This window comes from Motacilla alba, chromosome 5 (genome assembly GCF_015832195.1).
Source record: "Motacilla alba alba isolate MOTALB_02 chromosome 5, Motacilla_alba_V1.0_pri, whole genome shotgun sequence".
NCBI classification, from domain to species: Eukaryota; Metazoa; Chordata; class Aves; order Passeriformes; family Motacillidae; genus Motacilla; species Motacilla alba.
The window spans coordinates 25,242,131-25,270,066 of NC_052020.1; the positions used below are offsets into that span (position 1 = coordinate 25,242,131).

General features: G+C 48.4%; 1 protein-coding gene across 1 annotated transcript; it reads left to right on the top strand.

Annotated features, from left to right (window-relative positions):
• The first annotated feature begins 1,081 nt into the window (after positions 1-1,081).
• Positions 1,082-27,933, top strand: LOC119701410 (transmembrane protein 151B-like). The gene is made up of 2 exons (XM_038138056.1): positions 1,082-1,604; positions 20,797-27,933. The coding sequence occupies exons 1-2, from the start codon at positions 1,515-1,517 to the stop codon at positions 22,225-22,227; spliced, it is 1,521 nt and encodes a 506-aa protein (XP_037993984.1). The 5' UTR covers positions 1,082-1,514; the 3' UTR covers positions 22,228-27,933.
• Positions 27,934-27,936: the final 3 nt, after the last annotated feature.

Genomic DNA, 27,936 nt, shown 5'->3' on the forward strand with positions numbered 1-27,936 from the left:
AGGCAAGTGAGGCCACGGAAGTTTGTTGATTGTCTTTCATGGACATCTTGCACCCTCAAGAATGGGTAGGTTTCTCAACCTGGCAATCAGCCGAGATTTCTGCAATGCGCTGAATATTCTAAAATTCAGATTTAGCAGAGCCCAATACTTTATGAAAATCCAAGTTTTGGGGTTTTTTGCTTTATGCATTCACACACCAAGCACCATTCTCTGCTCTACAGTCATTCTAAACAATCTCTTATGCAGCCTGAGTGCCTTGAACCTGGAGTGGCATTTTCCAGAGCAGCATGCCTGAAAAAGCAGCAAGCATGTTGTGACAGGAGTTGAAGTTCGAGTATTAAAGTGAAGGTCGATGCTTCAAGAGTGTTCACTTGCCTGTTCATAAGATTTTTATGAAGGATTTAAAATATATGCTGCTCTAAGGCACACAGAGAGAAATTGATCAAATGGGATGAGCGTCATGAGAGTATAATGAAACATGAAGCAAACATGCCAAGGTAAGATGGTGCAGCACACCAGTCCTGATCAGCAGGAGAGCCAAGCATGGCTGGATGTGCTGGGCACAGGATGCAAGCAGGAGGAAGAAATATTGACAGGGCAGGGAGTTTGCAGGAGGCTGCAATTGTGGGGGAAAGCCTGTGCAGGAGGCAGATGAAACCAGAGGCGAGGCTCAGCCGCAAGGAGGGTGGGACGGGGCAGGAGCAGCTGGGTGCCTCCATTTCTACTGCCAACTACTCCTCCGAGAATAAGGAGATGAAGGAGGGGAGCAGGGCCGGCTGCGGGGTGCGGAGGCAGCCCCAGAGCTCCGTCCTGACAGCGCTGCCCTCTGTTCCCGGTGAAGAGGTCCAGCGACCAGGGAGGGGAGTGGGGCATCGTCGGGCTGCTCCGTGAGAGAGCGCTTCCACGGAGCTGCCTTCCTCCTCCTCCTTCTGCCCCTTCTGCTCATGCCGGGCCGCGTCCCGCCGCCAGCCCGGGCGAACTGCGGGCGCTGGGGAAAAGCGGGAGAAGTGGCCGAGGCTGAGCTGCGGGCGGCAGAGGCGTGAAGATGCGCTAGGGGGATGGGGGAGGCGGGGGGGGCGCCGGCGGGGGTGCACCCGGGGATGGGGAGCGAAGCTCACCCTGAGAAGACAAGAGAGGGCACCCCGGAAGGGTAGGGGTTACAAGGTCGTATCCCGGGAAGGGGACATACCCGGCAGGTCCCAGACGCCCGCAGAAGCACGCCGGGAGCCGCCGGGCAGTCGCTTGCCCACCTGGGGGGGCCGGGAGCGGCCGGGGCACCCCCCACTCCGCCTCGTCTTTCTCTCCTCCCCTCCGCCGCCTCCTTCCCTCCCTCCCTGCCCGCCTGCCTGGGATGGTGGAGGGAGTCGGGAGCACCCGGCAGGGCGGCCCTGGGCGCGGGGGGCGGCTCGCCCCAGCCCCGGCCGCGGCGCGGGGCGCGGTCCGCGGGGGGCTCCGCCGTCTCGGGGTCCCGCAGCCCCCGCCGCCGCCGCCGCGACTGCCGGTGATGGCCAAGGATGTCCTCGGAGGGGGAAGCCGAGGCGGCTGCTGAGAGCGGGCCGGGCAGCACCCCCGCGCCGGGGGCCGCCGCCGCCGAGCGGGAGGAGGTGAGCGGCGGCGGGGGCGTCCGCCCCGGGCCGGGCCGGGGGAGACTGGAGGGGCAAAGGCAGCCCTGCCGCGGGCGCGGGGTGCGGGGCGGTGGGCTGCGGGGAGCCGCGGCGGAGGAGGGTGCCCCGGCTTGGGGTGTTTGCGGCACGGGGAGAACCGAGGAGCGCAGCTACGGCCCGCCCGGGTACCTGCAGCCGCGGTGCGCTGCGGTGCTGCCCCGCCGCGCCCTGCAGTGCCGGCGCCGCCGGCGGGACCCCCGCGGCCGCTGCGTGCGGGCTTCTACCGACGGGCCCCCGCGCCCAGCCCTGCGCCGCTGCCGGGCTCGGGGCGGCGGCTGGGCCAGCGGCTCTGCGCCCGAACGATGCAGCGGGGGCGAAAGGGGGCCTGCCCAGTGGAAGTTTGGCCAAATGAGCCCCTTGGGGTTTGGCCTAGGAGAGCCTGCCTCTTCCCTGGGACTTGTGAAATGGTCAAGGAGACTGCAGCTCTGCGGGCACCGATGGAGGTGGCAGGAGGGGCACGAGGAGCATGAATGAGAACGGGCTTGCAGTCCGGAGCTCTGTGGCTTTCAGGTGTTTGGGGGCAAAAGAAGAGGTCGTGCCTCTCCTTTTCCCTCGGGGCCTAGGCACTCCTGTTGCCTAATCTGCAACAGAAATCAGTGGAGAAAATATAACGTAATATGTTTCTTCAGATCATCTGTGAAGCACTTACTGTGGCCTTGCACATCATAGAGAGGGAATAATGGATGTGTCTGAGTGTTGACACAAAATCCTGAGCCACAATGTATTGGCCATACAGAGCTGCAGAGCTGTGTGGCAGTAGGTGACACTGTATGTGCTGTCCTGCACACCTGGGACAGCAAGCTGTCCTGTTTTAGAAATACCTGGGATTTTCTTCTATGCTTAATGTAGCCTTTGCTTCCAACAGTTTTGACAAGTCTGCCATTTACGTCATATAATCTATGTGCGGTTCATGGAAGTGAGTGAACTTTCTTCATCATATGGAGTTAAAAATGAATGTACATGCTCCTAGAAATGCAGAGAGCAGCCTTGAAACAGGCTTAGAGAAGAAAAAATTGAAAACAGAAGTGAAAGCAGCCCTGGAACATTGTTGTGTGCAGTTAGTCTGCTTAAAGCTTTTGTTAGCAGGTCCCATGGCTCATCAACAGTCACATAATCCTGTAGTCAAAATCCAGTAGCTTCAACAAAGCCTATATGAAGCTGCAGGATACTTAGCTGAAAACCAAACAGCGGTTTAAACTACCTATAATTGAAGATTGGCTTTGCAGCTGAGTTTGAAAAAATTGTCATCCATGGGTGAAAATTAGGGTTTTCTCCTGTTTGATTGCTTTTTAAACACCTGTGACACAGTTCACCGTGAAGAGCTGTGGCTGATCCAGGAGACAGCTGGTGTTCCAGCAGTAGAGCACACCAATGTAATTACAGCCCTGCAGATGATCAATAGATATTTAATGCTGGAAGGGATTTTTTAATTTATTTGGTCCAGGACCAGGAGCTACTGAAGGCTTTCCAATGTATTAAGTCCACCGTAAAAACATCTAAGCCATTTGGAGAAAGAAAGCACTTGATCTCTCTGCTAAGCATTTATCTGTATCTTCCTTCTTTCATCCTGTTCTCAGTTCTTCTTCTGTTCCAACACAAGCATTTGCACATTTGAGTCTATATCTCAAACACCTGTGATATCTTAACACTGCAGTCCTACAATGTTGGTCTTTCCTCATCTCTTCACCTTCACCATGTAAATAATATTTTTGCACCTGGGCCTGCAGTTGCACGTAAATGCCCTGTATTAGTATTAAATAGGCATTTCACGGGCTCCTCTTTCAAGCCTTGTCATTTGTGGATTTCACTTAGATCAAATGCATGGACCTAAATGGTAACAACGACTGAAAATTGCCTTTATTGGGTATTAAATCAGTACAACCCTGAGCTAGTAACAGAGAATGGTCTAAGTTTTTATTTTTGAAAGAAGGACAAGCAAAGGTGCAGCTGCAGAGCAAGAAGGAGAGCAGCAGTTCAGTTACCTGCCTCTGCCCTTGTCCTCTTGTGCCAAGGACCACATGGGTTTCCTGCTGACTTTGCTGAATGTCAGAGCAAGCCCTCAGATTACCAGACAGTGTTCTGATTTGGCTTTTTTCTAATGAAACATTAATTGCTTGAGCTGAATGACCTGGAACAGATGTGCTTTTGTTATTAGTGTAGGATTCTACCATTCTACAAACTCTTGTGTAGAGGAATGAAGATCTTTTAGGGGATAAGAGTATGCAAAGGATTCCTTTGTCCAAATATTTCAGCAGTTATTGCTGAAGATTGATTCTCTGGAGAAACTTGCCTTTGCTTTCCTCTGAAATAGCAGAACCTGCTGCTCTGTACTGCCCTGGTTAAATAGTAGGCTGGCTGCTTTTCTTGTTACTGTGACAGCCTGTACCTACACTGAAGAGTTGGTAGTGACTTTTCTTAATTTCTGCCAATTTATAACTCAGTTGGAAAATGGTCTTAAATATTAAAATCTTTAAAATTTAGTTGGAAATCAGGAGGGTTTTTTTTCAGGAAAACAAAGCTGGTGAGTAGAAACATCATTTTTTTGTTTCCAAAGCCAAGTAATCACCAAAGAAAGCTGAAAGCAGCAGCCTCTTGACATTTTGAAATATGTATTTGTCTTGTTTGTACTGGCATAGTCAAACAGCAGTTGTCCATGCCTGTTTTTATCTTCTCTTCTATATTTAAAAACTTAAATTGGGTATGACATAATGTAATCAGTTAAGCTATTTAAATAAAAGGGAAAACCTCATGGGTCAATGTTCCTGAAACCCACGGTCATTGGCTTTCTGATGGATATTTTACAGAAAATAGGGGCCACTTAAAACTGCCTCATTTGCCTCGTGTTGCCATTGCCAAACGCAGCAGGGGCTGATTTGTAAAGTACTACTTGTGGTCACAGCAATGCCAAAGGGGTGTTACGAGTTAAGAAACCATACATCGTGCATACATTGTGTGCAGGCTACAGCTTTACAGGCTGTCAGGTCAAAAGGGTAGCTGGGACATTTCCTCTTCAGTGTGCCTCTGGAGAGACACCTTCTGCTTGGGGCATTGACTCCATTTAGTTGTCCAGCTTTTTTTATCCTTTCCCCCCAACATTTCTTTTATTTGTCAAGGCTTATTTTATGGCATTGAAAACACCAGGCATACAGCCCTTACTAACAGACCAGTTAGCTTTAAATTGTCCTCATCTATGGGCTGAGTTGTACCCAGGTGGATGAGAGGTTAAGCAAAAGCTGCTGAGAAATCATTGGTACCAATCTCCAGAGAGGGGCTATTTCCTTGTAAACCTCCCCCTTCAAAAGCTGCCCAGGGCACTCACATGACAGACGCTGTCCAGAGAAGTGTAAGGAAATGAGTGAGACATGATTCCTAGGAAAACTCTCTTTCTTCTCCTCAGATCTTCCAAAGCTCATGCAAAAGCCTGCTCAGCTAATCCCCTGAATGATAGGGGCTGGTTAGCCTGGTGGAAGGCTGTCACCATCCCAAGTGAGTATGATTGACCAAACAGTTATCTTTTTAAGGCTCAGTGCATGATATTCCCCCTCTTGAATGAAAGTCAAGTAGGACAGGCCCCTCCCTTCCCTTCCTGCCCTTGGTCTATTCAGCAGACATAAACCAAAGAGTGCTCCTCATTCCTTGTTCCAAATTATTTCCCTCATAGAGACAAAGGAAAAAGTCCGTGAGGAGTGGCAATATTTTTCATGATCCTGCAGTTTCAGGCAGTATTTGCATTGCAGATTCTGTCATAATCCAAACTGAGCCATTGCATCTTTTTTCTGCTTTTGTTCTTTTTGTTGTCCCACTTTATCTTCTGATTGCATGTCTGTTCTTGGTGCCTTGGAGTTGGCTATCTTCTCTGCACTTCACATGAGAAACTGTCAAGAGTTTTTAAAAATTAATAGGAAATACCAAATGAATGTGTCTGAGCTCTGAAGGGCAGCCTGGTCTCCAGTTGTGTGGGCCACTACAGGCAGAGTCTTCTGCTTCTTGCCGCTGTGGCTGAGAATGAAGTGAATTGCTCCTTCAGGATGACTTTTCCAACCTCTCCAGCAGGGGAATTTTCTCATTGAAGCGCTGGACTGTAGCAACTGTGGAGCTCGTGGGATTCAGGTACTGGAGGGTTACAAGGACAATTTAGGCAAATGGCTGTTAAATGTGCAGATGTCACATCATGGGGAAAGGACAGACTAGGTGACTTGGTGGTAGGTCCCCTTCAGACTTGGTTTCTAATGCTGTTCGTTCAGGTGGACAGACAGTCACCTGATACTGGTGGAAAAGCAATGGGTCTGCACACTTTTTGGAAGTCCCAAATTCTCTCCTTGTTCTCCCTTTCTCACTTCAGAGACCCCAGAGGATGATCTTCCCCAAGAAGGGAAGTGTGAATATCAAGGATGTTTTGCAATCAGTGCAAGCCATTGCAAGAGTGAGGTAGGAGGTATCTTCTCCCTGGGAATGCAGCATTTACTTCCTTTCATTTGTTTCTACAACTTGGAAGAAAATAGCTCAGATCACGGCCACTGAGCAGGGACTTTGTGGAAACAGAGAGTAAAAGGAGTAAAGTATCCCCAAGTAATCCACAGTGAGTAGGGCTTGTTTCTCCGTGTGTCCTAACACATTGTCAAGAATTGACACCAAAATGGCTGCTGAGCTGTCACCGGCACTGTAAGGCCCTTCAGTTGTTACAGTGACACTGTTGTTGCACAGAAGATAAGGCTGTGTCTGAGTTTTCACCAGTTCTACTTTTTGGATAAAGTATGGTTAAGTAGTTAATTAGTTTTTGAGTTCTAATAATGGAAAATGTAGTTCACTTTCAGCCTCCAATCATTCACTTTCAGCCTCCAATCATTCCTCAGAGCTTAAGACCTGTAAAGTTAAAAATAGCACATAGTGAAACTTTTTGAGGTCACAGTTGCTGTAACAGCTCCGTTAACTCCCCAAAACTCTGCTGGGGCAGCTTCATTTCAGCAGCGCTCTGCAGGGGAGCCGGCCATGTGTTATAGCGAGGACGCTGCTGCAGTGGAGCTGGACGGGTCTCTGCCAGCAGCGCCACTCCGAGGGGACAGGGCTTCAGGCTGCCTTTGGCAGGCACCCGTGCCAGCTCCCCCCTGAGCACTGGCTGCTCTACAGCACATCTCCCCTGCAGTAAAAGCAAGGAAGAAAGGTGCCTGAAGCAGGTGTGACAGATGACGAGTGGGAAGGACGGCGGAGCCTGGCTGTGCGTGGCATAGGAGGCTGGCAGCCTTCCAGCGTGGAGCTCAGGTTGTGGAGCAGTGTCTGATGTAGCTGGTAGCCTCTCTCAAGGTGCCACGCGTGTCACTGGGAGAGGATGAGGGGGCTCACATCCCCTGAGGTGTGTGAACTTTTGACCTCTGTGGTTTTACATCAGGTGAATAATGCACAGAGAATCCCAACTCACACACAGCACTGTTCCTCTACAGGTGAGGCGTCGCACATCCCAGTTCAGCATTCAGCCACCAGAGGCCTTGTTCAGGAAAGATTGGTGGTACTGGGACTCAGGGAAGATGGGCTGGAAACAGCCACCAGCTGGTGAGAGCAGGGCGTGGCAAGGTAGGAGCTGACAGCAAAGGGCAAGGAGCAGTCGTGAAGGGTCCTGCTCCTGGCAGGGAAACCAAGGGTAGGTAATTGAGGTGACTGGCAATGAGGAGTCTGAATAGGGTGACATTACCAGGGAAGAGAGTGGAATCAGTCAGAGACTTCTGCAGGTCATGGCTTTGGGAGAGAAGTGATTTGTGGTGATAGATTTATGGATGGAGGCCTTCTTCATACTTGTGTGATTGATTGCCCTTAGGAGCTGGCCCAAGAATTGTGGAGCACAACACACCCACAGAAACAAGCTGTGCCATCTTCCCCACCCTGCAATGGGCAGAGGGAGCACAGAGCACCGTGGAGGCTGGGGTGGTAGCATCTGCCAGTAGAGTCCTGCCAGCATTAGGGTCCCTCCAAACACCAAAAATAAAGAGAACAGCTCCCTCATGGCTTCCTAGAGGTGAGGTGGCCAGGCAGAAGGGCCAGTACCTGGTAGAAGAGGAGTGCAGTGAGGGCATGTGCTGAAAAGGTGGGGATGACTGTCTGTCTTCAGGCCTGAGGTGTTCCATGGTTCTCTGCAGGGGACTGCCTGTCAGCAGGCCAGGGCAAGGAGCTAAATCCTCTGCTTCCCACCAGCTGGTATTCGGAGTGGTAGGGTGCAACAGCTCTCATGCAGATGATGTACCTTCCTGGAGTGTGCTGCTGCAATGCTCATGTGAAATCACTTTATAAGTGCTATTTTTTCAGTGTCTTCAGGAGGTGTAAGAAAGTGTGCTGACAGCATGCCATAGGTCAAAGTCAAAGCAAGAAATAAAAGCCAGGTGTCCTGGCTCTCAGGATCCCTTTTAACCATTAGGTTTTTAAATGAATTTTCAGTGAAGTTTTCACCTGCTGTGCTGTCACATATTGCTGCACAATGTGTCACAGAGAAGAAAAGAAGAAAAAGGGAGAGAGAAATTATATTTATAATGAAAACTTGTTTCTCCCAGGGAAGCATTAGCTGCTGGGATACTCCCTTATCTTAACCAGAGCACCATTATAAAAACCTGACCCGCTGAGGTCACAGCTGTGTTCAGCAAGGTGCAGACATGGGGAAACACACTCCCCAAATCTGACAGAGCAGCTGAAGCCTGAGTAGTGGCTGGGTGTTATTGTGAGGGATGCTCAGCTCAGCAGTATGAGGGAGCTGGCATGGCCGCAGCCTGAGCTGCAGCAGCCCAGCACCGTGGGGCTGGCACTGCCTCTGCTGAGGTGTGGCTGAAGGGCTCCGGCTGGGAAGTCACACATGGGAAGGCTGGAAGTTGACAGCTCAAATCACAGAGCCGTGTTGTTCTGGTTTAGCTAGATAAAAGGATGGCCTTGCAAATAAGTGAGGATAAAAATAAAACACCATGATTCTGGGCAAACCTTCATTCACAGATCCCTCTGAAAGACTTACCCGGACTTCACAGAAGCTCAGACCAGTCCTGGATCATATTTCTCTGGAGGACTTGAGAGCTGTTTCTATATCCTTCATTTAAATCTCAAGGTGTTCCTTTAGACTGAGCAAGGATTAAAAGGGATTCATAATAATGAACTATTTTTCTCATTTATGACTGAGGCATTCAATGAATAAGCTGCAAACTAGAGAACTGGTGTGGACCTAACACTTCTCTGGCTTCTTCCTCACAAGGATGTCTTCACTGGCTCTCTGCTTTTTCCCTCAAGGAAACCGGTCCATAGCTGTTGCCCAGCTTGGCTTCAGATAAGTCCCTCACTTCCCCATGTTGAGGCTGAGGGAAGGTTGGGCAAGACACAAGACCTGTGGCAGTGGTGAGAACACTAAGGCACAGGACATGCTCCTCAAGGATGAGGGAACCACCAGCGACCCTAGGAACCTGGGAGCAGGAAGGAATGAGCTTCTGTACACCACTGGACTGTGGCACTAAGGTCCCCTGCTGCCGCCTGATGGTGTGTGCAGCACAGGAGAACGCATATCTGCTGGAGCACAGCCAGCCTCCTCTCCCTGCCTGCCCCTCTCTCACCCCTGGGGAACTGCATCTCCTGTCTAAAGGTGGGAGCAAAGCAAGCATTACAGGATTCCTGTTGAACCCAGATGAGACTTTGTCAAGCACAGAGGCTGGCAGATAGCTACTCGCCCCTTCTCCCTTCCTGGCTGTCCCCATCCCTCAAGGACTGAAGCAGTGGGAGCTGGTACCACTGTCCCTTATGTTTTCCCTTGGCTGGTGTCAATTTTCCCTTTATCTCAGCAAAGCCACTGAGTAGACACCAGTGCACCGTTCAGCAAGCTGCACCTGGCTGATCCCTGGGGGCTGTGGTACTTTTGTGCTGCTGGCAGCATGCCAAGGGTGCAGGGAGCTGGGTCTGGCTTTCACAGGCTGGAGCACACTGCTGAGGATTGCTCCACTCTGCAGCCACAGGACAAACAGATGGATGGATGCTGCCATCAGCCTTTTTTTAAGATAACCCTGCAGTGTGGGAGCAGGGGCAAGGCCACCTCTGTGCAGCCTGGCTGGCTGTGGTGTGGGGCAAGAGGCTGCCTAGGCATGAGGCAGGCTGCAAAATACCCAGTGACACAGCCAGCTATGGCTCATGTCATTTGCTTGGCCTTACTAATCCAACAGTGGCTGGGAACTGCGTCCCAGGAGCTTTCTTGTGGTTGTGTGATGTTTTTATCAGTTGATTGATAAGTGTTGAGGTAAGCCATTTAGTTACACCTGTGAAATTTACCTCTTGTCTACTGGAAGCCACCAATATTCTAGGCAGGGGAGTAGGTAATATGAGCTAAGTACGATGGGTACTTAAAGCGTAGAAAAAAAGAACTGTTCTTGCTCTGAGGCAGCTTGAATCCCAGCTTTCCTTTCCTGATGAACTCATACCCAGCATTGGCATTACTGGGAAAAATCCTCTGCCTCCAAATATGTTTTTTAATTGATACAGAGTCAAAAGCCAGTTGGCAGCAACATCAGCAATTTGGGGGGGGAAAGCAGTAATTTTGTTAGTGCAGCATTTTGCTGTTCTTGTAAAAAGCTGCCACAAAAATAGCCCTGATTTCTATTTTGTAAATCGTGACCATTTTGTTGCTAGGATTCCTTGGCATTGAAGATGCAACTGCACAGTTTTCCTTGGAGCTGCATGAGGAAGCATCACTTATGGATGTGTTTAAGGCCAGATTCTTCATGACAATAGCATATGCACCCTTGTATTGTACGGAATGGCTTTCCCATCCTGCTGTAATGAGCAGCACATATGTTGGCAGGGATCCAAATGGCTTTTCTTTCTGGGATTTCCTTTATTTCTGCTTGAAGAACTCAGATGTATCCTGCAGGACCTAATCCTGCATCTGACATTTTACAGTACTGTAGGCTCCTTCTGTCCTGACCTCTGCTTTCCTCCTCTTCAGATGCTGGCTTGAATTCATGAGGACGATTAGTGTGTAAAATAACCGACTGTCTTTGTATGGTATTTCAGGGGCATCCTAGCATCTGAAATTCAGGTGGATCAGCAAGATTTGTGTCTTTTCATAGTTCTGACTTGTCCTGCAATAGGCTCTGCTGCAGAAAGGATTTAATGCTACCATTTTGTGTACCTGCCTACCCTAAGGTGTTCCCTCTTACAGCTCTCTTGATGGAAGGAAGAGATTATGTCTCCACACGGATTTAAATCATGAGAAACCAGACAATCCCTGCTCGCCACAGGAGGGCAGTTGCCAACGCCTGAGCCAGTGATGCTACAAACACGTGGAGTGCATGATGCAGGTTCTTATTTTCAAACCTGGTAACAGTATTTCTGCTGCACACTGACATCATGGCCCCTGCCTGGAGGAACTTTTTATTCTTACAGGAGTTCCCTGGTAGACGAGCAAATCGATGTGCAGCAACCAATCTATGTGTTCAAGGACTGGAGGGAGATTATCTTTGATGCAAAATGGCTTTTTTTTGGTTGCCTTCTATCCCTTGTATTTCCCTTTCCGTGCTACTGGCTCAGCAGGAGCTAGGGGTAATAGGCTTCTTGCCGTTCCAGACGGATGGCAGGAGGCATTTTGTTTCAGGCTCCCCGGGAGGGGATTGATGAGATGGCTGTTGTAATATCTCCCTTTCTCCTTACCAGGCCTTATTACTGATACCCCATGTGGTGCCAGGATTGGGTCACATGGTGGAGGAGCACTTCTGCCCACCATTGCACCAAGGTCTGGGTTAGCACAGCCTGTCAGGCTCCTTCTCACTGTACTAATGAGCATCTGACCTGGGAGTTCGTTTAGCCCTGGAAAGCAGTGAGAGGTTGCACTCCTGCAATTGTCACCTCCCTGGTCACCCCAGACTTCTTAGGCTGGTCTTTCACCAGGATCACCTAAGGAGCTGGAAGATGATAGCTGCACCCACATCTGTTGTGGCTGCTTGGAGACAGTGGATAGAAATCTCCTTGTTCTTGCATCATCCCTGTCCACTGCAGAAGTGGTGAAGCTGTTCTCAGCACCAGAAGCTGGTCCTGGTGTAAGGGCTCTCCTCAGTTCTGATAAATAGCACAGCCTAGGGCTTGTCCAGCAAGGACTCAGTGGTCCTCTGTGTTATATCCTGCCATCAGGAGGTGGAACATCCTCCCCTGCCCTGTCTTGATCAAGATTGAGGAGTCTGTCATGGTTAAGAGACAAAATTCTGCTTTCATCCAGACTCTGGTCACCACCTGCCAAAGTGTATGACTTGTGGTTATTGATTACTCTTTCCCTCTCAAGTATCTCATTGGGATATATTAATCACAAGCATAGATCCACAGGACCAAATTCAGTTATGACTGATGTTAATTTATCCACCATTTTTTCTTCTTTCTTAGTTGATTTTATCTCTTTTTTCGCAGTCCTCTGTCAGTGTTTCCCCCATTCCGTTTTCCCCATGGTCTGGAAGATTATTCTTGCTAAATAAGAGGAAAAAAGTACAAGATTAACTCTTTGCTTACATGAGTAATCACAAGATGTGGGGTTGTTTTGTTGTTGAAGACAGCCAAGTCACCTTGTAGTCCCAAAGCCAGGTTTTGGCAGAGAGCAGGAGCATGCTGTGATGCCACATCCTGGTGAGACACAGCTGCAGCATCAGCCCTGCAGTACGCTCTCACCTCCTGGAAATCTCTGGTTCAATTTAGCACAGCCTTATCCTTCCCCCAGGCTGTGGGGAGGAGAGAGGGGCCTAGATCTGTTTCTGGAGAAGTTCCCAGCAGCGAGAAGGCAGCCATTCAGGAGTATCTGCTTTCCAGGCCATGGATGGGCTGGGGTAACTGCTGGCTCATAGGATGCTTTGGTGCTGCCAGGCTCAGTGCTGCCTCCATTAATCTTCACCCAGGTCCTTTCTCTGGGCATGATTCCCCTGCCCCTGCCCAGGCTGACTGGTCTCTATCCTCACCTGCCAGCAGTCTCTATCCTCCCCCTGCCTCAGTGGCGCTGGCATTTGGAGCTTGTCCTGGCTATCCTTTTCCCTCTTTCACTTCTTCCCACCTTCTGTGTTTTCCCATCATTTCTCTAATTCTATTCAGGCCACGTCTTTGCTACCCTCTGTTTTCTCTCATTCTTTCATTTTAGACATGATAGCATTTTCCTTCAGCACATTTGCAGCTCTTGAGGTCAGCCACCAAGTACAAACTTAAAAGGATTTAAAAGGACAGGAAATGCTTTTGACATGATTTCCCCAAAGGAGAATTTTAATGCTTTTGGAACTGGGGAGCACAGGTACCAGTCTGTGAACCAGGCACAGACAGTCAAGCTTGGGCCCCAACTGTCCACAAAACAAACAGAATAAACTCATGCTGCGGCAGCATATTTTCTGCTTATACAGCTTATGCTGGAGTTTTCAAGGAGACTGAAGAATAAAGTCTGACAGAAGAGGAAAAGGTCCTTTTGTCAATAGACACATATGAGGAAATAGCAGGGATAAGTCAAAATTATGGATCAAATGTTTAAAGAATGTGACTCCAAGATAATTTGGTGTATTTCCTTTAGATATCACAGGCTATTTCTTCCCCTTCTATTTGATGTCAGTTTGGCAACTTTCAGTTCAAATTTATTGTGCCAGTCCAAATTGGCAGGGGACAAAAAAACAAGGTTTTTAAAAAAAATTGGCAGGGAAAAAAAAACCCAAGGGTTTTTTCATTGTCACCATAACCATTTGCATGCCATGAGCACTACTGAGGCAGCTAGAACGAGAGATGCTTCAAGCCCACACTGCTACACAGCTACTTCTGGAGTAAAATACAGCTACTGATGAAGGTCATACATAGCAATCTAGGTGATAATGTGCTCTACTGAAGCTTTGGGAGGTTTTCTCTTAGTATTGTATGCAGAGCTGCTCATGGAATTATTCCTGGCAGTGAACACTGGAAATGTGAGGAGCACCTCAGTGTCCACATAATGCTTGCAGCCTTGTTTTTGTGATTGGCACTTAGCTTTGTGAAAACAGTTGTCTTGTATAAGTTAATGGGATATTTAGCTATTAGACTGGCAGAGTTCTGCAGGAATAATTACCAGATTTGACACTGTTCACTGGAATTAGGCATAAAACCACTGCTGGTAGCATTTACAGTTGGCATAAACATTAGCAGGCAGGTCTATAATGACGAGATGAGCACAATTCTGTTTAGAGATCTCCTTAATTTGATAATTTAGTTTCTCAATCCAAAGCCAAATCTGAAGTTACACATTCCAGGGTGGAGAGTACAGCCAGCCTTTCAGCTGTCCTGAAAAAGAGTGACTCAAAAAATACCTGGGAGCCAAGTGAGTGAGAGGTTGAACATGAACTCCTGGGATGTTGCTGGGCAGAAATATATTAATGCAACCCTTGAAGACAGTAAAAAGGGAGAATGAGTGGGAGTCAAAGGTGATTTTATTTCTTGATATGATGCCAGTGGTGAAGTCCTGTGTTTACTTGCAAGGTACAGACTTAAGAATGATCTCAAGGTGCTGAAGAGAGAGCAGAGCACTAGAAAGAGGTAGAGCAGTGAAGTGAAGGACTTGAAGACTTTGGCTCCTTTAAATTGTCAAAAAGAAAGCTGAGAGATGTCATAATTAGAATGGAGAAGTCTGTTCTAGGTAAGAAGGCAGTCATATAAAAGTCTTTCATCATTTGGAGAATGGGCATCCTCCTGCCATGAATGAGGGCTGAAGTGAGACAAAATTACAAAGGCAATAGAAGTTCATCACCAGAACAAATTTCAAAAGGAATTGCAGGTTCTTAATTTCTTTTAGCCTATCAGTTAAAACAGAGTGTATTTATGGAAAATGAGCTTTTACTAGCCACTGGTTTCTGGGCTGTCCATAGGATGGTAGAGTGAAATTGCATTGCCTGTGAGACACAGGAGACATGAGGAGAAGGCATAGTGTCTCCCATTCTTAAAGTGTAAATGTAAATTGGGTTGTAATATAAGCCGAACCTTCCTGAACCAACATAACCTTGCAAAGTTAGTAGGAGAAATTTCTGTGACTACCTGTAAGGGCTGAAGAACTGTCTGGTTGTTTATTCTCTAGTAAGAATCCCTGCTCAGTCCACGCTTGTATCCAGAGGCCAGCAAAAGCAGCAAGCCAACGCTGGCAAAACAGAGGCACCAGAGTTTCAGGTTAGGCATTCAAAAACCTGGGCTGGTGGAATCAGTCTGGGCTTCTCTGAGTGTGGCCCTTCCTCCTCCTGCTAAGTGGGGAGCTCCTTTAGAGGAACAGGGGTAGCTAGACCACCTTGGCTTCTGCCTTGAGGAATTAATTTGTTCTATGTATCCATCAGGAGAAAGGGGACCTAGAGTCATAAGCACAATTTGCTTTCCCAGAAATGTGTTCTCATTCTTTAGCATGAGTGTTACATTTTGAAGATGCCTTTTAAGGAAAAGTCAGGGTTTGAGGGAAAGTTTTGGGGTTTTTTTCATTCTTGGCCACCCCCAGTGCAGTCACTTTCAGGCTCAGTTAGGGTGGTTACCAGGTACAACTTACCTACCAGTGTCCTAAATCTGGTCACTTGTGAGGAGTCAGGGGATGGGTCAGAGAGCCAAAACCCTGACCACCAGGCCTTTGCTCCTGCCGCCTGAGCACGCTCGGCTCCAGCTGTGCCAGGATGCGCACACCCTCTTGACTCTCTCTCTCCACCTCTTTACACTAGGCAAGATTAACAGCCCAAATCTGCACTCTCCTTTAACACAGAGCACGTTTGAATGGTTTTGATTATGGTTGCTGCAGCTGGAACCTGACCTGCCTGCTGTTGAGCCAGGAGGAGCTGGGTGGGTATGCCTGTGCAAAGGAGGCTTCCCCTCAGCCCTTGCTAACATGCTTTTGATCTTGGGCATCTGCCATCAGAGGGTGCCTTTGAAGGCAATTGCCCTTTCAGCCACTGCCTGGATGTTTTATCATTTGCAAGCTGAGTTTCTTAAAGAAGAAATAATTGAAATGTTGCCAGCCTGGAAACTCCTGTCTTCTGCAGGTGTCAGTTGAAATTCCAGTTCTCCATCAACAGTTAGGGATTTCCAGACTATTTTCTAGTGACTATGGCCACAAGTTAAATAGCATCTATCATTTTAGCGTCTCAGAGTGCTCCACATAACAAGGGAGCAAACAAACTATATGGAGCTGACTGAGTGGTACACAGCCTTTGCTCTGTCTGAGCTTTCTAGAAATGATGGGCCAAAGAAATTAAGCACAGAGCAGCACTGTGGGGCTGACTGGCTGCCTGGGGCTAGGGACAGCTCAGGGCAGGCTATTCCTAAACCTTGTCACTCTCCACAAGGTTCACGACACAGACACCCACAGCCCTCCCCACCATGCCATCTCTCACTCATGGCATTTTCCTCATTCATGCTGACATCTACTAAAGAATTTGGAAAATATTTTTTGTTACTGTTTTTAACTGTGGAAGAGTTAAGTGAGTTTTGGCATGTGATTATGGATAGTTTCGGTAAGAGTTACCCAGAGTTTCCAATCCAGTCAGGTGCAATGAGAAGGGAGGCCTCTGAAAGCAGTTCAGCAGCATGCCAGAGACCAGCAAGATGTTATTGACAGCATGTGTATTTAACACAGCTTGAAATTCATAAACAGTGATACTGACAGCTCAGCTGTGCTGCTTCATGGCATTCCATTCATAACAGGGTATTTTTTAGCATTTGTACTGTCATCAGAGTTGGTTGGGACCTTTTGGGTAAAACATTTGATTTGAAAAATTCATTCCTCTTCGCAATATGTGGTTGTAGAATCACTGAACAGTTTGTGTTGGAAGTGACCTTCAAAGCTCCTGTCTCCTGTCATTCCAGCTCCCTTCCATGGGCAGGGACATGCTGCACTAGACCAGGTTGCTCAAAGCCTGTCCAACCTGAACTTGAACACTTCCAGTGATGGGGCATCCACAACTTCTCTGGGCAACTTGTGCCTCATTTAATCTGTCAGGATGTTTCTCAGGTCAGTGCTGGAAGCAAAGCTCAAAGCAAAGCCCACCACAAGCAGGAGAGGGAGGACATATCTCTTGGTTTGGGTTGGAGAACCAAGCTCTGTAGTTCTAGCTTGCAAACAAAGTGCGTGACAGATGAGCCTCCTTCTATTCTACTCTCTCTTTGGCTCTGACTTTCTGTCAGGCTCTTTGTCTTTTCAGTCTTCATTTATTTCTTTCAGTTATGTTTCTCTATGAAGATTTTCCAGGGGTTATGCTTTTATTCCACATGAAAACAATACAGATGCCACAGCATTCCTCAAAGAATGCAACTCCTGTTTGCTGGCTAGCCCAAGTTATCATGGAAATTATTAGTTTCCTTAAGCATTTATGGTACTCATCCAGAAATACAAGCTTGCCCTGTTTCAATCTGAAACACTATGCACGGAAAGGAGAAAATTCCACACAGTACCACAAACATAATTCTTGTAAGAAGGTGGTATGTTAATTAATGAAGTCTGAGAGCCACTGGTTTAACATGTTAATGAATTTGTTATGCAGAGACAGATGAAAAGATATATTTCCTTATTAGATTTTTGAATGTCTGAACCTTTATTGTAGTTATGTTCCATTTCGTGTCTTTCTTACAAACATTCTAATAGTGTTTCTAATAGTATAATTGTGTTAGATAATTAGTTCAGCAAAGAGAAAGAGAAATAGGGGGTTACAGGCCAAATGAACTTGGTCAGAACTTGAAACAGGCAGGACAGCAGGGGAGGTAGACCCTGGAAGAGAGATCCTTTTATAACTGAGGACCTGCAGAGACTGGGCTTTGCTTAGGAGCAACAGCAGGAGCGACACAGTGGGTCGGAAGAGCCAGGTGAAAGAACTCGTGTTTTTTACCGAAGGGTATTGAACATGAAGGCCCTGCTGAACTGGACTGGTAGGTGTGTGAATCAGATGTGGCAGTGGGCTCTATGGCTGCATGTTTTCACTAATACAAAGAGGAGAGAAGCTGCCTTTTTTGCAGGCTGCTGTGAGAATAGTGGAGAAAATCTGTCTTGGGCTGATCCAGCCCTTTCAGTGGGTTGAAGACCATTGTTGAAGTGCCTCCAGAGGATGCATACAGAAATGTCATCTTGGACCTGCAAACCTCTGAGCTACTGCCAACCCAGCTGGGTGCTGCTCTAAGACTGGTGGAACCAGAGCTATCTCTTCCCCCAAAGGGGACATGGAATTTCATGGAGATGAACACATTAGGAGGCATTTGCCCCCTCTGATATGGCCTGTGATAGCCCTAAGCAGCGGGGCTGGTTGAACCACGCCTTGGGCAGGAGCCAGCCTGTGGGTTGCAGGTTGGACCACAGAGAAGTTGTTAGTCAAAGCAAGTGAGATAAAGGGAAGGTGGGATTGCAGTGCCTTTGGCAAATAGTGCCCTATTTGGCATGGGACAGCCTTGTCACCTGACTGTGCCCAGGGCCAGGCTGACAGTGCTTCCAACAAGTCATGGAAAAAAATGGGGCTCCTGGAGCTGCATGGATGACTTGAGCACTCACCTTACATTAAAACTGACTGCTGGGCATTTTTTGGTGGGTCCACTGGCGCTGTTGACTGTGTGAACCATAAGTGACTTTAAATGAGAGGTGCCTGCAGAAGCCTGAATGAGAACACAAATTCATGTGTTTTGATATTGTCCTACTGTTCCTTCTGCACAGTCTCAGGGCCTGGACTAGAGAAATGTTAATGTTTAAAATTTTCTTCACCTCAAAAAACCTTCAGGGGAGGAAAAAAAAGGATAGAGCTTCATTACACTTTATATTTTTGCATTACTGTAGAAGTTTAAAACTCTAGTTTTATGTCAAGAAGAGACAAAGAATAAAAGTCAGTAATTTCCAGTGGGTTTCCCATGAGTCAGGAGAGCCTGGGGCTCTGACCTGATCCAGTGTATAGCTGGGTCAGAAGTCTACACTGAGGCAGTAACCACCCTGAGACTGAGCAGTGGGCATTTGACAAGAGTTTCAAGAGCTGAAACTCTCCGTGATTGCACATAGGCTGCACGTAGGGGATTCACTCCCAAAACTTCTCTAGTTATTTTTTAGCTGATTTAGGGACTGCCTGAAGCCACCTTGTAGCTTTTCTCTAAGTTTTGTGCAAAAGGCTAAGAAAAAGAGCCTTATTCATACCTATACTGAATTTTTTTCACTGCCCTACCTACAGAAGTTATGTACTCTGTACTTTATAACCCACTTAGCTTCTCTACATCTGTTTTAGCTGCTGTAAAGAGAATTCAGAAGCCAGAATAAAGCCCAGAATAATTATACTTTATTCTGATGCATGTACAAAAGTTTTGGGATTGGAATATAAACTTTTTCACAGATTCCTTCTGTATGCATCAAGGAGAATCAAGGGCCAGATTCTGCCCTAAGTCCCTGCAAGTGTATACTGGCGTAACTTCTTAAGATCAGTAAAATTACTCTGCACTTACACAGTGTCAGATTAAAAGCTATGAAATCAAAACCAAACTCCATGAAATTTAGTTTTGCAGTGTTCACAGCAAGTCATAAAACCCTCTATGGTTACTTAGGAGTGGTTCTCTGTCTCAGGAGAAAAAAAAAAAGCAAATCAGTATTAAATCTGACCCTACAACCCTGCAAAGTTAGATGCCAATGCTTACATTTTATTGAGAAGACAGCAAACTCCTCTTTCCAGTGGCGCCATGCTATTATTTCCTGAGTTACAAGATGCTGCTTCTTTAATTCCTTGCTGGTTCAAGATCACTTACTGAGTCCTAACTGCTGTAGGTCCAAGATAAGCTTTACTTGGGGAGAAATTTGTCTGTGGAGAAAGAAAGAGCAGACATTTCCTGAACCTAGCATCTGTTGGCATCTACAGAGCAGTTTGATGCATTAGAGGTGGGCCCTTGGGAGAAGGAGTAACAGTGTGCTTCTATTTTTGCATGAAATCAGGCTCAGCAGAGGGCATGATGATGCATGAGTATCAGTGTGTATCTGCTTTCTCACTGTCATTTCCTCAGTTAGGAGAGAGGCAGAGGATGGCAGTAACCAAAGGGATGCAAACAGCCCTCCTCATTACCTGCTGGGGCAGTGGGGATCTTTCTTCGTGCACTCTCTACAGACAGACAGCTGCCAGCCAGTGGTGTAACTCATGCTGCCGCTGCTCTTTGCAGGGACATGACTCTATTGGAGCTGCTTGGCTCCATTTGGCATTTTTCTTTATAGCTGAACATCGCATGACAATGCAGCTGATTCACTGCACCAGGCTGGGGTAAGGACTGCAATTGTGCCCTCTCAGGGGACCAAGTGGGAGTACAGGAGTGTGAACCCAGCTCTGCTCCTAACCTGACTTTTGGGATTTGAAAGAGGAGGGTGTGCTGTTTTAAATATTCACGCATACACCCTTAGCTTCAACACTGAAGCTTGCAAGTATTTTAGGTCAGAGCTGGTGTAACCAGCCTGAAGCAATGCTGCATCGTGCAGTAATCTTGACAATTTTTTCAACTAAATGTGCTTGAATCTAGTCATTTTCCTGATGGCTCATCTCCAAGAAAATGGTGTCGATCATTTGGTAGGTTTCAGGGTTGGATGTGAGTCAGCTCTGAGTCAGGCAGCAGCTTTAGCTTCGTGAAGTGCTGGTCCTCCTGTGCTGGCACAACCTGTGGGGCTGCAGCTCTGCGACAGACACAGCTCCTGAGCCTCCCCAACAGCAGCATGTGGGAACATAAGCATGTGGCATTTGCAAAGCAAAGGGGCAATTCCACAGCCCCACACTTGTGGCTGTTCACCTGCTCAACACTCTGGACTTTTGAAGGTGGCAGGGTGTGTAAACAGTGATGACGGCAGGCAGGGAGAAGGAGATGGGGACCTGTCTTGCTCCCTGCAGAGGTGCCCATCTGACCAGGGTGCGGGCACAGCGTGTCACCGCTGCACAAACAACTTCCCTCCCCCGAGCCAGAAGGAAGCAAGGAAAGAGCTTTGTCCAGACTCCTCTGTCCCTGGCAGGGTGTTTCTGTTTATATTGACATTTTTATTAAGTAGGGTGGTGTCCCAGTTCTCAGGGAGTCGAGAGAAAAGCCAGACACAGCCTTGATGGCAAGCAGCCACTGTGTGTGTTGTGCAAAGCAGCGTGACTGACGGGTTCCTCACTCTCTCTTTGTCTTTCTCTCCCCTTGCACGGTGTGATTGAAGCAACGCCCTGTGAAACAGTCCCTGAGTGCTTGCATGTGCCGAGAGTCCCACTGGAAATGCCTCCTCCTCTCCATCCTCATGTATGGCTGCCTGGGCGCAGTGGCCTGGTGTCAGCTGGCCAGAGTCACCAAGCTCAGTTTCGATAGCTCCTTCAAGGGCAAGTCTATGATCTACCATGACAGCCCATGCTCAGACGGCTATGTTTATATCCCGCTGGCCTTCCTCTCCATGCTGTACGTGGTGTACCTGGTGGAGTGCTGGCACTGCCACGTCAAGAGGGAGCTGCAGTACAAGGCAGACGTGGACAGTGTGTATGAGTGCATCAACCGCATGCAGCAAGCCACTCCCTGCATCTGGTGGAAGGCCATCAGCTACCACTTCGTACGGCGAACCCGGCAGGTGACCCGGTACCGCAATGGTGATGCCTACACCACCACACAGGTCTACCATGAGAGGGTCAACACACACGTGGCTGAAGCTGAGTTTGACTACTCTCACTGTGGATACAAGGACATCTCCAAGGAGCTCCTGGGCTTGGAGAGCTATACAGCCACCAAGCTGAGGTTCACCAAGTGCTTCAGCTTTGCCAACATTGAGTCTGAGAACTCTTACCTGACTCAGAGAGCTCATTTCTTCACAGAGATCGAAGGGCTAGATGACTACATGGAGGTGAGGGAAGGCATGCAGCTCAAAAATGTGGATTTTAAAGAGCTTATGATGGCCTACGGAGACCCGGATCACCTCCCATGGTACGTGTCCCATTATGCTTTCTGGGTGGCAGCTATCCTGATGATCTCATGGCCGCTCAGGGTGCTCATAGAGTATCGGACTGCTTATGTCCATTACCACGTGGAGAAGCTGCTGGGCCTGGAGTACACGGCGCCCGCGACAGCGGAGGAGCCCTTGTACCGGTACCGCATGCCCCGGGACAGCACGCAGGACAGCACCGAGCTGGAGTGGCACATCTGCACCAACCGGCAGCTGATCCCCAGCTATTCGGAGGCCATGCTCATGGACCTGGCCAACTCCCCGGCCTACAACAGCTACACGGTGTGTCGCTACGGCGAAACGGCCCACGGCTGTGAACGCTGCAACCGTGCCTCCAGCACCTCCTCCATCTTCTCACGCCACGCTTTCCACAGCTGCAGCGGCAACTCCCGCCTCTCCCTCAACACCAGCCGCTTCTCCCTCTGCCGCATCCATGGCTCCCATAGGACAGGCCTCTGGAGGAGCCACAGCAGCAGCATTGCAGAACGGGGCTGCCAGGATGAGCAGTGCTGCTCCTACTCCAGCCAGCTGGCTGTCAACGAGAACCCCCCCACCTACCACGATGCCCGATTCTTCCCTGTCCTGATCGTGCACAGGCCAGAGGGGCAGGACAGGCGGCATTTCTACATCAGGCGTTCCTCCTGCCTAGAAACCTCTCTGTGACAGGCCTCCATGGTTACTTGGCTCCTCTGCTCTGGGACAGGGATTGCAGAGGTGACACCCGTGGGGAGCCTGCAAGAGTCAGTCTCTACGGCAGGTCAGCAGGACAAGTTTCAGCTCTTCCCCCTGCCATTGCAAGAAGACATAGAGACTCTGACCAACACCTAACCTCATTTCCAAGATTTTCTCCCCCTCCACCTGGTCTCCCATGTCTTTCATTCCCCATTCCTTTCACTCTTTCACTCCTCACCCTTCCTCTGCTCATTGATTCCCTGCCTCTCCTCCCATCCCACCCTCATTCTTTTTTTTGCATTTCAGTCACAGCATTTGGTTGTTGTGGCTGCTGGAGGATTTTAAATGCTTGTTCTTTGCCAGTACATTTGCCCTCCTGGATGCTTTGCAAGGTAAGAACCATAGATAGAGCAAGGCACAAGGCACACAGCCAGCCAGAGTCAAGTCAGAAGGAGAATTCAGATCTGCAGGTGCTGAGTCACCTCCTGCAAACCCCAAATGAGGTGTTTTTTTAAAAATTGTATTTTCCCCAATCTTTTTTCCTCTTCTTTTATCATTCCTTCTGTCCTTTGTTCATGTTCATCTCCTTTCTCTTTACGCTCATCTTCCCTTTTTTTCAGTTCTCTCACTTCTGCTTTACAGTTTTTCTGGGGTTTTGCCAGTGAGGCTATCTTTTGGGGTGTAATTATCTTCCTTTGGGCAAAAGTAAGGTTTTCATGGCACAAATGTCACTGACTGCTCACACAGCCACAAATGAAGCCCTTGAGAAGTGCTGAGGACTTTTTTTCGGGAGCAGTGATGTCCACCAATATAGAAAAATGCCCTTTACTCACACTGCCCTGCCTGGTCTGCAGCAGAGACGCTGCTGCATTTCCAGCTGTAGTTTACCTTGTCCAGCTCCACCCCTGATAGCAATCGTCGAGAGCCATAATGTAGATTAGTGCCCTGTTAATGCCACTATTTTTAGGACAGTAGGCCTGGTTTGTGGTTGTTTCATTCCTTCGACTTGAGTGCAGCAGCACAGGCTTGACAAGGGGAGAGGGGCTGGAAAGGGAAAGGTAAATATGGTATTAACCCTCCCACAGAGAGTCTGGAGCTGTTAGGAAGCTCTTCCACCCACAGTGTCTATTACAGCATTTGTAGGACTGCCTACATTACCTTTCAGCTTTCTGTGTGCCCTGAGGAGAGCTTTTGGTCTGTAGCCCACTTCACCTTCCCAGGCGAGATGTGGTGCCACCCCAGCCCAAGGCAGAGAGCACAGCTGGGAGCCAGCCCCACTGGCCACTCCTGCTGGGGCTCCAAGCTCTTCCTGCAAGGCTTCCCCTGGAGCAGGTGTAGCACCTTCCAGAATTAGTGCCAGCCTCTCCAAATGCTCAAGGTGTCTGGTCCTGACAGACCGTGACACTGCACTCTGGGCTGTGGGCTCTGTCCCCCTCCGAGAGCCAGGGGCTGGCCCAAGAACCTTGTGGCCACACTGAGGACCCACTAGGGACCTCACACCTTGCAAACCTCCGTCCCACAAGGGATGGTTGTATGCTGAGCAAGCTCCATACCATTTTGTCACATGGCTAGTGGAGATTATTATCCACTGTGACTCACAGCAGAATGCAATACGATCGCAATACATACGGTCACTTTCAAAACCAGTGTTGTCTCACCCTACCTTACAAGTAGGTAAGAAACTGAGCCCCCAGAGGGGCTGGCAACAAGTGCTTCCTCCCAAGTCCATTTTGTGTGTATCAACATGTAATATGAAATTTGTAAAGTCATATTGATATGTGTAGATTACGTGTAACTCTGCATACTTATATGGTGATTTCTTATGGCATTGACTGTTGCACCATGTTAAATACATTTTGGTTTCGTTTGATGACTCTGTTTTGATGTGCTGTGTTTATTTCAACTCCAGAAATGGAAACATTGGCAATACATGGTTAACCTGCTGCAAATGATGGCACCATCAGAAAGGTTTTTAAAATTCTTGTGAGTTGATCTTTTTTAATGTAAATACTTCATGTGTGATTTATGTGACATTTTCACTCTGACAGCTTGGCATTTATCACAAAAGACAGATAACACATATGATGTGTTAGTTTATCACCTCTAAAAAAATAACCATCCCAGACATGTGGAGGAACAATGTTTGGGCTTGGGGTGATGATTATGATTGAGCTGGGACCAAACTGGATAACCTTGAAACTTAGAGAAAAATCCAAATTTAGATCCACCAATGTGACCTAATCCTAGTTTCCCTCATCTACACCATGCCACCTGCCACACCTAGACAGAGCTGGGAGAGTTTGGGAACTAGGAGAGGATCAGGCCAGAACTCAAAGCTCAGACTCACACCTGATATCCTGGTATTCTGAAGACAAAGTAAATGCAGGTCTTTAATAGAGTTCCCTGTCCTTCTCTGAATTCACATGGAAAGTTAAAACCAGCACATATGAAAGATGTAAGAACTGGACAAGGCTGAAATAGAGAGGCTGGAATATTTCAACACAGTTTACTACTGAAGAAGGTGGTTGAGAGGAAGAGAAGAAAGGAGAAGGGAAGAGATGGTAGAATAATATAAATGCAAAGAGAACAGAGTTCAGCTGTAGCTAAGAGAATTCCCAAATGAGCAGCATAACTCAGTTATGGTAAGCTTAGCCCAGACACAGACAGGATGAGTTTCAGCCTTCTTGTGAGCTGCTGTTGCTGCTGCAGCCACACGTGGCTTTAAATACAATATGCAAGGTCTTGGGATGGCCAGTTTTGTCCCACGTGTATGCCAAGATGGAGAGTTATATTTGGGTCCTCAGAAGTGGCCACGTTAAACACTATTATTATCTGTCATGACCAATCCATTATGATGGGTTGGGCAGAGAATGGAGACAGTTTATTCTCAGTTTAGTCCTTTTCAGTAACCAGAAAAGCCATTGCATTATCCAGTAGCTCTCAAGCTGTGTCCTTGGCAAATTTTGGGAAGTCTTCAGGGTCTGTGCTTCCTCAGTCACTGTATTCTGGGCCAACTTTGGGGCATTAATTTGAGAAGCCATCCCTAACCTGCAAAAGCCCTAACACTCATGGAGCTTCCTCCCATCACTTGCTGTAGCCTTTGGTGGTGACAAAAAGCTGGGAGCAGCTCTTGTTCTACTCTGGGACTAAATATGCTGGCTTCAACAGATCTCCCATTCAGGAAGCACCTGATTAGCCGTCCTGGGTCTACTACACTGTAGAGCAGAGCTACTCCTGTACCCCTGAAACCCTTGAATGCCACTTCATCCTTGTTCTTGCCTTTGTCATGGCTTCCTGATGCAGGATGAGGATCTGCCCCCTAGCAATGGAGGGTTAATGCTGCTTTTCAAATCCCACCTCAGAGGTTGGAGTGGACAAGTTCTTGAATCCCAGTGCAAACCAGGCAGCTGTATAGAAAACGCCTTGTACAAAACACAAGGATTTTCTATCCAGTTGCAGACTTACTACTTTGACAATGGAGCAGTGATATGTGCCAGCAGCTTTTGTTGAACTTTTAGGGCTATGGCTTCTCATGTGGAAATGGGGGGAGGGGGGGGAGGGGGGGGTTCTTTCTTACCGGGATAACCTGGTTCCAGATGTCCTGTTGGGTCTCAATAGTTAGAAGAGGCTGAATAGTAGAAGAAGGTGAGGAAATCCGGCAAATACTTCTCTTCCTTCTGCCTTCTCACTTTCCCCTCCCTCCCTTTTGTCCTTTTTTTCTCTTTTTCTTTATCTTCAGAAGTCTCCCAGCACAGGGCATTCACCTCTGGATTATTGTATAATAATAATAGGTATTCAGGCATTTTCTAGAATATACCTAAACTTGCCAGCGTGTCTGGTGAGATGTGGCAAAACACTATTGCAGCAGAAGTAAGGGAAGAATGTAATCCAGAGAGCCAACAGCTGTGTCCTGTGTGTGTGAACAGTGAACGCTGTCACTGATGTTACAGCCTGAAGAATAAAGCCGTGGTGCTAATTCAGTGCCACAAGAGGCCAAGAGAGTTTATTTGTCTCCAATTCCTAAAAACATTTAAGATTCACCAGTTCCTTTGCTTTCTGCATGGTGATAGTGCACTCCTCTGTAAGTTTTCCCACTGCAGTTTACACTTCAACTGGCAGCGTGTGCAGAATTTCAGTCCAATTTTCATATGGCTCTTCCTGCCTATCACTGTTAACACAAAGACCTTCTCAGAACAGCTGAATTCAGATCCCTTGATGGGGAAAATCCCCCTTGGTCTACTGCTTTCAGCAAAGCTTTGCTCTCTTACACCAGCCCTGAATCTGGCCTGTGCCATGCTACAACTGGAGCACTTCCTGAGCCCATGGGACCAGTGTAGTGTAAGCCTCTGTAATTGTAGGGCTGGAAGAAATCCTTAGAAGGAAAACACCATAGAAACATGCCATTATTCTAATGGTCTTGTTTGTTTTTGTTTTTTTTCTCATGAGATGACTAAGATCTGCAAAAGTAGCTACCTTCTGGAGGGTGCTGTTGCCCTAAGTGCAGAAACACACCATGTAGCTGGATGGATACCTGGGGGAGAGGCAGCAGCGACAGCAAGTGTGCATGAAGCTTTTAGCAAGCACCAGCACAGAACCTCTCAGCCCAAGAGCTGCAATGATTCCGGCGATTTCCTGTCCCCAAGTGCAACTAGACTTCCCACAAGCACTCGAATGGATGGCTTTGTCAGTGTCTCCTCCCAGCTACCTCATTGCAGCAGGAGGCACTGGGGAGGGAGTGACATTTCCATTCCAGTAATGAAATCTTCTTGGCATTGCTCCAGTCCCCTAGGAATTCCTATCAGAAATGCAAATTACTTGGGAGGGGGAGTGAAGATTAGAGTTTGGAATGGAATTATATGAGCTAGTTGTGCCTCAGTTTCTCCTTTCCCCTCCTGGGGATAATGCAGTTTCCCTGCACTCCTCCGTTTAGCCAGGTTTACAGAGTGTTGCAGGAGCTGCTGGGCAAGTGCTGCACGCTGATGGCTGTGGCAGAGCTAAGAGCTGCATCGTGTTGTAATGATATTGCTCCTTATGGCGCCTTTTAACCCAGATTCTCACCGTAACTCCTACGGAAAGGCAGCGCCAGATTTTTTTTAAAACTCTTTGTAAGTGACTTTTTCCACACCGTTCTACTAACCCTGTGGCAGCAGAGATGTCCCTCCTAAACTCTCTCCCTACTTTTCCGCCCGCGGAAAAATGGTCAAGGCCGAGCCGATCCTGCTTGAAGGGCACGGGTGGATCTCCTCACCTTGCCGGTGCTCCTCCACAGCTCAGCTGCCGGGATGGGATGGGGTGACCGACATCTACGGAGCACGGGGCCGAACGGTGAGGAGAACGTGGACGAAGCAAGGAGCTGGAGAGGGCCGGCCGAGGGAGATGGGGCTGGAGGTGCTGTGTGCATGAGGCAGGGCTCTGCTCATCCCGGCAGAGCCTCGGCTTGGGGGGGCTGAGTCGCGGTGGTGGCCCCAAGTCCTCCTCCCCTGGAGGGCTGGATGGTGCGCTGGGGCTCCCGAAGGGCCACATCTAGGTAGGGGGATGGCCGGTGCCCCGGCAGCTTCCGAGGATGTGGGTCACCCGCTCCCGGCGCTCTGGAAACCAGGCCGCTCGGCGGAGCAGCCCTCGGGGGGCGCCGCCTACACACACCTCCCCGACCGCTGCCGCTGCCGCCCTGCCCCGCCCCGTCCCGTCCCGTCCCGTCCC

Coding starts and splice junctions, on each gene's coding strand:
- LOC119701410 (XM_038138056.1), top strand. CDS start 1,515: ATGTCCTCGGAGGGGGAAGCCGAGGCGGCTGCTGAGAGCGGGCCGGGC. Junction 1,605..20,796: donor CCGCCGCCGAGCGGGAGGAG/GTGAGCGGCGGC, acceptor GTGTGATTGAAG/CAACGCCCTGTGAAACAGTC.